Source organism: Salminus brasiliensis, chromosome 14 (assembly GCF_030463535.1).
Source record: "Salminus brasiliensis chromosome 14, fSalBra1.hap2, whole genome shotgun sequence".
Taxonomy (NCBI): domain Eukaryota; kingdom Metazoa; phylum Chordata; class Actinopteri; order Characiformes; family Bryconidae; genus Salminus; species Salminus brasiliensis.
In genome coordinates this window covers 7,403,622-7,412,924 of record NC_132891.1, presented here as the reverse complement: position 1 = coordinate 7,412,924, position 9,303 = coordinate 7,403,622, and the positions used below count along the sequence as shown (strand labels likewise).

Here is a 9,303-nt window from a genome sequence, read left to right as displayed (position 1 = left end):
TGGCCTTTTTCTAACACTCTGCCAAAGCTGTCAGTAGATTCCTCGAATATTAATCTAATCAATGTTGACAGTCCCGCTGTATAGTGAATAGGGCATAGTTTTGCACTATGCATAGTCTCTCTCTCTTGCTTTCTCGTCCTCTCCCTCAATGTGGCTTTGCTGTGCTCTGGCTGGCTGACCCTCGGTAGCCCACCACTGCGCCTTCGTCGGCCTAAGAAAGAGAACCGGAATGTGTCCAAACTCCTGTGGTCACGCTGGCCTTCCAGTCGGATGGAGGGGGGAAAAAACAGCCTGTCATTATTTCTTTTACTATTTCTTTATTTTTTTCCGACATTAAGTAAATGAAGCAAAACCTTTGGTGTTGTAAAAACATATAGACTGGACGCTGTGTTATGGCACTGCTCATGCCGCCCCTGCGGTTGCTGTGGATTCTGGATTCCCCGGGCGGGGCCGGCCTGCTTTCAGCAGCAGCGACTGATAGACTGGCGCACTCACAGTGTTGACTTATAGCTTAATGAGAGCACTTGTGTCATGTTATGCCATGTTTTTGTTACAGGATGTGAGTGACAGATGGTCAGTGAGGCGGAGCTGATGAGAATGTATTGTGGTATCTGAGTGCACTATGATTAATAGAATCTGGCATTTCATTTAAAACCTTGTTTTTGTGAAGAGAAGACACGATGGTACTTGAAAATAGAAACTTTATTTTCTTCCTATGACACTATTTAAAGACAACACGAATGCATTTCTAAACCTTAAACCTTGACCATAAGTCCTAATACTGAAAATACTCTCTCACGGCCCCCCTCTATCAAGTCCGTCATACAGTAATAAATATTTCTATTCACACAAAAAAAACGTGATGTTCAGTGCATGTAAAACATAGGTTTTCAGAGACGAGCAAACGAAGCGTTTCTCAGGGCTGCCGTGCCTCTGCTGTATATTTGGTCCCATTCAGGATGAAGTGACCAGTGAAATGTATAGGCCACATTCATCCATGATCTTTTATACAACAGCGCACACCTGAATGAGAAAAAAATAAACAAACAAACAACCAAAAAACATGTTTGCAAATGACAATAGCTTTGTTTCACTCTACATTTCGATTAGGTCATTTGCAGGTTCTGACAGCATAAATATATATTTATCTATGTATAGTATTTACATCATTTTGGTTATGTCAGCTGATATACAGAACAGTTTCAGTATGGATTAGTATGGATTAGGTAGTAGGGAATTTACAAGATTATCTTTACACATACCATCACATCATCGCCACTACGACAAAAACCTTCTATCTCCATTTTTGCTGGTTTTCACTTTTAAACATAATGTGTATCTGGCAGTTGTCCAAATTATGTGATGCATGTGATGCATATTCCAGACTGACCTGGAATAAAATATTTTTACATTGATTTTTATTGAAAGTTAAAAGGTTCTTTAGTTTTTTTTTTTTTTTTTTTGAAAGTTGCCATTTTGGAGATGCAAGGTTTTGCAGAGACAGCGACAGTATTTAGTTTACACTGTTTTTCCACTCATGTGTGAAATGTGGTACCCTAGGTTCCCTGTGCCATGCTGAAAAGGTAGCAAGTCATTTAATTGACTTGATTTTGACCTAAGCCTCGTTTAAACACAAGATACATGTTGTCACTGTCATGCAAAACTCTTGTATCTCCAAAATGGCAGCTTAACAGGAGAAGTAAAAAAAAAAAAATTAACTTTCAATGTAAGTCAGGGTAAAAAGACATTATTTTCAGGTCATGTTGGAGCATTTCCATTGGTTTATTCATCATGAAATAAAAAAAAAATTACCCCACTTTTCTACCCAATTTGAATATCCAGTTACCCAATCCCCATTCATATGGACTCCCCATATCACTAGCAATGCCCTAAACACTAGGATGGCAAAGACTATCACATGTCTCCTCCGACATATGTGAAGCCAGCCACCGTCTCTTTTGGAACTGCTGCTGATGCAGCATTGCTAGGTAACCAGTGCACTTGAAGGAAAACGTTGCTCCCCAGCTCCGATACAACAGATGACTGTGCTGATCAGCATCACACCAGGAGTGATGTAGGGAGGAAGTGCCATCAACCCACCTCTGAGAGAGCAAGGCCAATTGTGCTCTCTCTGACTCCGGGTGCTGATGGAAAAGAATGACTGTCAGATTCACATTATGTCAAAAAATTAAAAACGGCAAAAATGGAGATTTTTGAACGACAGCGACAATATCACTTAAAAACAGTGGCACAGTGTTGGTGTGTTACGCTCCATTCATGTGGAACTGATGCACACATTTAAATCTGCATCTCTTTGTCCAGGATGCTGACTACTGGCCTTTGCCGCTCTCTGTGTACAGATATTTTGTGCTTTTCCAAACACCAGCAAGAAGCGAATCAATGAACAAGTGTCTCTTGTCAGTGTTTCAGCACTACATTCATTCATTTTAAAAGGATTTTTTTTTTGTCTTTTCCCTAATAGTTGTTTCCAATCACTGTCTATCAGTGCCACTGTGCGGTAGACCACACGTTAGTGAATGGCGGTGGAGAAAGACAGAAGAGTGTAAGCAACGCCGGGAAGTAGGATGAGTTTGAGTGGGAAATCATACGAGCTTTGGGCATGGTCCAGGATTCCACTGCACAGAATTCGGGGAAGGACGGCACATCCCATTTTTGAGATACTGTACATCATGCAGCCTTTTCGTTTTTTCCCCTCTGCTTGGTGAGAAAAGTAGAACTGTAGCTAAAGAAAACAACACACTGATATTTTAAATAACCCTCCTCTTGTAGGACCTTTTTTTCCCCAGTTTATGAGAGAACATGCTTGTGGTTCCCTGGCCGCAGGAACATCTGTCAGACTTTGCGTCCAGTTCCTGCTCTCCAGTTTCCTGCTCCGCAGAGAATCGGACACCAGGAGAGGGAGGAGATGGCAGAACCTTCGGATTGGTGGTTCTGGCCTCAAAATCCATAAGTATTTTTGGACTGGATCCCTCTCAGCGATTCGCTATATACCGCACCATAGTGAATAGCAGTGTGCAGTGGTCACAATATCATCTAACTGAATTAGATGAACGCTGCACTGCGTCCATCTCTAGTAGTATAATGGAGTAAACCCTCCAAACAGAGAGTTTCATACACATGCATGAACCTTAAAAGAGCACTCCACTGTTTTCCAACTTAAAGTCTAGCTACTGCAGTATTGTTGCTGTTAGGCAAAAATCTCATATTTTATATAAACCTCAATTTTACAGGAGGAGGAAAATCATTATTAATTTGTAATGGATGGTAATGTGGCAGTATTTCATTCCATGTGATTTTGGGCCATTATAGTTTCAATTGCTCCATGGAAATATCAACAATGACATGAAATTTATGATTAATAATTATAATTGTTATTCATTATAATTTATTTTTAAAATATGGATGCTTTAGATGTGTGGAATTTAGTTATGGCAAGGGTGATATGATCAGTTATCAATGGCAGTAACATCTCTGTAAAAACTTTGTATGTTACACAACCAGTGTGGGAAGGGGTTTCTGCATCTGCCCATATGTTTCTATCATTAGCATGTTTGCAGTACAGAATTTACAGGGATGCATGACAGAATTATTGCCCATGATAATCAGCAGTATACTAAAGATGCAAGGTTGTACATCAGGTTGTAACTTTGTGGAGTACTCCTTTAAGAGTTTTCTCACAGTACATGTTTACTGACAGCTCTGTTCATCTGATCAAATGAGATATCCCACATTTCTTGGCAGATGCACCGTCACTCATGCACTCACTTACTTACTTTTCTTAATCCTGATCATCATGTTTCTGTCAGTTTCTCGCTCCTGTTTTGACAAAAATCCTAAAAAAATATTTCTCTCCAGTATATACAAACTGTAACCTGGAAATACACCAGTGACCCACTGGCCAGCTGTCCCATTCCAGTTCATGCCCGTTTTGATTATGGCAGGAACGCTGCCCTCTATTCCTTCTCTCATAAACACTGGTGTAGAGTCTGTGTGCTGGTGCAGTTAAGGCAGCTGACGTGGCAGCACCAGTGGAAAGTGCAGTGGCATCTCTCCGTCACCTTCTCGATATGAGTCTTATAGCCCCGCCCACAACACAGCAGCTCGCAACCATCCAGCGCTGGAGACGAGCTGTTGCAGGTGCGTCCCGATGTGCCCAGTGTGCCCGTTTTGCCGTTGTAGGAGCAAAAATTGGGTGACTTTTCAAAGTAGACCAGGTCTCGGGTGGACGGCAGCTTGTGTGCTGGATTCTCTGGCTGCAGGTGGCGGGGGTCAGCCCGGTGGGATGCCCGGTTGCTGCCTTTGTTGGCATACACCACTCTGGAGGCTCCGTCGAAGCGATCCTTCAGGACGTCCCCGACCGCTCTGAAGCTGGGCAGCCGCATCCAGCAGGTGCGCACAGTGCAGGAGCCCGACATGCCATGACACTTACACTCCTGGCGCATTTCTGAGGCAACAGTCTGGAGGAAACCAGAGAAAATAAGAGAGAAATGAGATTCACCCAGATCAGTGAGAAGCCTTTAACACCTTCAGGTTGAAGGACCCTGGATATACACAGAGAATAACACTTACATATTAACTTCAGAATAATGTAGACTATTTCCTTGATAATAAGACTTAACTTTAGGCTAATTACTGAATAATAAGTGATGCAATACATATCATGATCAGGCGATACAGAATTTATCACAATACTTGTGTTAAGATTCAATACATTGTGATTCTATAAGCAAGGTGATATTGCATTTTTTTTAAATTAAATTTATCCTTTATTTTACAACTTTGCACATTTTTAGATGAATTAATTGTCTATATTGAGAATCAACACAGTATTACAAAACATCTTAATTTTCTTATCCCCTTATGTATATTTTCTAGATCAGTGAAGGGCCTTTAACACTGAGACTGAGAATGCCTACATATTAACTTCATAGCAGTTACAGAATAATTGAAAATATTTACTGGATAATAAGTGATACAATGTGTATCAGAACTTGGAGATACAACGCAAATCACCATACAGGAGTTACAATATTTAGACAACATTTGGCTTTTTTTTTTTTCAATCAAATTTATTGTTAACATTATTCTTTATATCAAATTAATGAAAAGTCCACATCTTTCTATGTGACAATCGATGCAGTATTACAAAACATATATCTATATATTATATATAGAACCACTGCCGTAACTAAAGCAACCTTGTAAGAAGCCTTTTTTAAGGGATATAAGAGGTCTACATGACCCAACTTTCCATTCCTCACTCTTCTGACTCCGTGGCATTACATAGTTTCCTAGTAGTTAAGATTAAAATGGGCATTAAGGGGTTAAGCAAACATTCAAATCCTGTTATTAATCATTGTCTTAAACAGAGTTTGCAAGTCTGTGTTACAAGTCAGTCTTTTATTATAATAATTAAATCTATTTTTATTTCTGTAGGTCTTTTTTTTTGTTTACAACAGATTACAAAGCAGTTTTACAGAAATTCAAGTCCAAGCCACTAATGAGTAAGCCGATGGAGTCACAAACTTAACGGAACCGCTTGGGAAAAAAATTCTAATTAACATAATTTATCACTTAACCCAGATGCGGTTGATCATCCATGACATGTTTAATATCTTATTTAGTTTGCATCAGAAGATGCTAGGCTAACAGTTCTGACACTGCAATGGTCAGCATTCTTTTATTGGTAAATACATCAAAATCATAATGTATTTAATTCAGAAATCTATAAACACAAACTGTTTAGTTACAGGGAAATGAATAGGCTTTGTTTAAATGTTTAAGCTAAGCACTGGGGCTCCGTTCAGCTCTGCAGATAAGTGAATGTTTTGTTTATATAGACTAATGTACATGAAACTCTGTTCTGAACCAGACTGATTTTTTTGGGCATGCATTGACAGAGATGAGATGACTGCATCTGGGGTCAGTTATGAATCATGTTTAGTTGAATTTTCACCAAACTATGCCTTTAAGTGGGTAACAAGCTTTCCTGAATTGAAGTTGGTCTGTTAGAGCTGTTGGCAGGTTCAGAATAATTCGCCATGCCTCAGTCTTTACCAGCTATTACCAAATAAATCATAGTAGCTACGGAACAGAAAGTTTTAGGATTAACAGCCGAATCAAAAATCTTTAGATTCATGACCTGAGCAGTGAGCCTAGAGTTAACAAATATCAGAAATATCACATTTTTAAGCTTCTTAAACATAGCCTGCAAGTCTGAATTAGTAGGCTGTTTTATCAGTCACTTATAGGGTCTCTTACTATTCTCCCCGCCTCGTTGTTGTGTAGATTAGTGAGGTATCGCAGGTCTCGGCCTCTCTCGCTGGAGTCCACAAACTCTCGTCCGAACACCCTGCCGAAGTCAACGTTATCACTGCAGCCCCCCCAGTGCCAGTCCGGCCCGCCAGGTCCCCGGCGCCTGTAGTCGCAGGTGCAGGTCTCGATGGAGCCTTCAGAGCAGGACCGGGCCACGGCATGGGTCACCCCTGCACTCGTGATGGCGAACACAAACGCTGTCTCTCGGCAACCTGACAAACAACAGCCACAATGTTCTTCAGGAATTCCCAGCCATGCCTGCTTTTAAAGGTATAAATCATTTAGCAAAGGCCTGTCTTGCAGTTAGGTCCTGCTGCACTGACCCAGACCTAAGGCTCTCAAATGCAAGGTAGGCTTATGTTAACTCCTTGACCTTCAATTCCTCACCTTCGTATCACTGATCTTATTCATTCTGAGCTTAGCTTGGATAAAGTGAACCTTACATATGTCGGATCTTAAAATCTTTAGGAAGCGACACAAAAAGGTACTTTAAATGACCATCTATTCAGTGGCTTCTTAGTGAGCCAAAGTGCCTTTTAAGGATCAGTGAAATTAGTCCATCACCCCAGAACACTGACTGACATACGAGATCAGCTCACCTCTGTTGACGATCTTGCCGAAGACAGTAGGAGAGTGTGAGGTGGGACAGTTCCAGCGGCGGTTGCGGAACTGCCACTTGCACTCCTTCATGGCCGTGTGCAGGCCGGCTGCGATGGCGTGCAGAATGCCGGGGTTCTGCCGGATCAACCTCCTCTGGCGGCGACTCAGCAAAGACAGGCTGGGGTCCAGCGCCAACTGCACATTTTTGGTGTTGGTGAGGAGGTTGGCAGAAGATGCAACATTCACAATGCCCCTAACAGAGGAAAAAGAGGACAGGAGGGTGACCTTGTGTGACCTCATGTGTTGAGTATGTTGGATGTCGAGTGACCATGCAGAACCTTAAGATGGATCACAGCATTAAATAGATAGAGTACACTCTTAAACACCCAAGGGCACCAAAGTGTGTTGGCAGAATAGCCGGAGAAGCTTTCAGGTGGATTGGTTTTTAACAGACTCATTTGAAAGATTCGGTAAGGAGACAAAAGTGGTTCTTCTAAGTCATCGCTCCAAAGAGTGTCCTCTAATGTCTTCTCATTTTGGCAAGAACTAAGAGTGGATGTTCATCCGCTTACATTTTCACTCCCTGAGGGAACACAGGCCTACTCTAACTCTAATGATCAGCTCACAGTTCACCATCCCAACCAAGAAGAGCAGAAGAAACATTACCTAATTTCACCTAAAGTAGGAAACTTCATGTTAACCCTGGCCTTATAGCTGATGTTGTTTTAACAGCAGGTCGTAATTATAGACAGCAGAGCCTGTGAAGTCAGATGTGGCTGGAGAAGAGCCAGTGTTAGATCCTACCTATCAGTCACATCCAGTGAGACCGAAGACCTTTCACAAAAATAGCTTATTAAAGGCCTGTGACTACTTTTCGTGTCGTTCTCAACATCTCATTTTGTTACACTGCTCGATTTTTAAAACAAACTCAAGTCAACTGGCCGCGCCTTTAATGTGCTTGTGGTGCAGGACCATTATTAAGACCGATACTGTATTTCATAACGCATTTAAAACATATCTTGCCTTACACACAGCCCAACCACTAGAGGTTGATTCAGTCTTACAGTTCAAATAAAGCCTAGACGGACTCAACACATTGAACCCTAGCTTTATTATTCGCTTATAGGTCCTAAAGCAGAAACCACTGTGAATTATATGGTAAATTTAGCACATTTTGCATGAGTCCCACAGGGTTCTGCTCTAGGGTTTGTGAAATTGCTGTTACTGTGACAGTAATGTAGTTATGAGGGTGAACGCACATGGTTTAAGAGGTTAAATCACTGCTGTAGGTGTTCATTTAGATCTAGGGACTGCCATTGACCTAACATTTGACTGCAGGATTGAGGCCACTGAGTGGCGGTTCTGATTGCCAGTGCATGCAGCTCATTTATAGAAGCTTTATTACCACCTTATTGTTGAGTTATTAATCTGAAGACCCTTTAATCAATAGCTATACTTAAATAATAAAGTTCTTTACTCATATCTTCTATGGCATTGCTCAAATAACCCTTTGTAGCATTTTTAATGTTTTAAGAGTGACCATTAAAATATGGTGTAGTTCGTGTATATGGGAGTGATGAACTGATGCACCCTCAGAGCTGAAGGGGTTAACTCTCTCCACATGATTAGTCAGATGTTACAGATACAGGCGTTTGCCGAGGACGCGTATTTTGGAGCATCGTGGACGCGCAGCGCCTTACGAGAACGCGGCTCTGAACGGAGCCAATGAAATAAATCCATATTTAATTTATCCCACATTATTGGACCGAGGGAAATGTTGTCTGGGGTTCAAGCCGCGCTGTCAGAACGCATGGGAAATGGAGAAGGTGGGCGGGGGGGCTTTACTGTAAAACTAAGTGGATTTGCTTTGAGGAGAGCTTCTCCTTCCCCTCCGTTCACGCGCGTAAAGCCAGGCGTAAAGCGTACTGAGCAGCATTTAGCCACAGTCATGCAAAACGTCCCACAAACGTCTGAAACGTTTAGCCTCCATCGACCAGCTCTGAATCTAAACGGGGGTCTTCCGTGTGTAAACCAGTCCACACTCTTACAAATACAGGCTTCTCGCACATCCCGTTCCCAGCATTTGACAGAGGCTCGTCACCCCAAAGGACCCCATCTACCCCTGTAATGCTCTCCTAATTATAGGCTGCATTTATTAATACTGATCATACTGAACGTCCGTATGACGTCACGTACATGGCATGTACAAACAACGCACATAAACAGCACGAGCGTGTCTGGACCTGCTTTACACAGGGCGTGTGTGTTCAGAGCTGACCACTCAGACCCTCGGGACCCTGCCTGGATAGACTGAAGTTTACTCACCACCAGCGGCCGCTGCTGTTCGCCGCGCTCGCTCCCGACAGC

At 42.0% G+C, this 9,303-nt stretch overlaps 1 protein-coding gene across 1 annotated transcript in view; it reads right to left on the bottom strand.

The window, feature by feature from the left end:
- Window positions 1-749: 749 nt before the first annotated feature.
- wnt1 (wingless-type MMTV integration site family, member 1) overlaps window positions 750-9,303 on the bottom strand; it is a 10,384-nt gene continuing 1,830 nt past the window's right edge. The window contains exons 2-5 of the mRNA XM_072696507.1: window positions 9,262-9,303; window positions 6,936-7,189; window positions 6,283-6,548; window positions 750-4,478 (exon numbers count right to left, since the gene is read on the bottom strand). The exon at window positions 9,262-9,303 is cut by the window's right edge and continues 64 nt beyond it. Coding sequence (XP_072552608.1) covers window positions 3,987-4,478; window positions 6,283-6,548; window positions 6,936-7,189; window positions 9,262-9,303 — 1,054 coding nt within the window. The 3' untranslated portion in view covers window positions 750-3,986. The remainder of the gene's footprint in view (window positions 4,479-6,282; window positions 6,549-6,935; window positions 7,190-9,261) is intronic.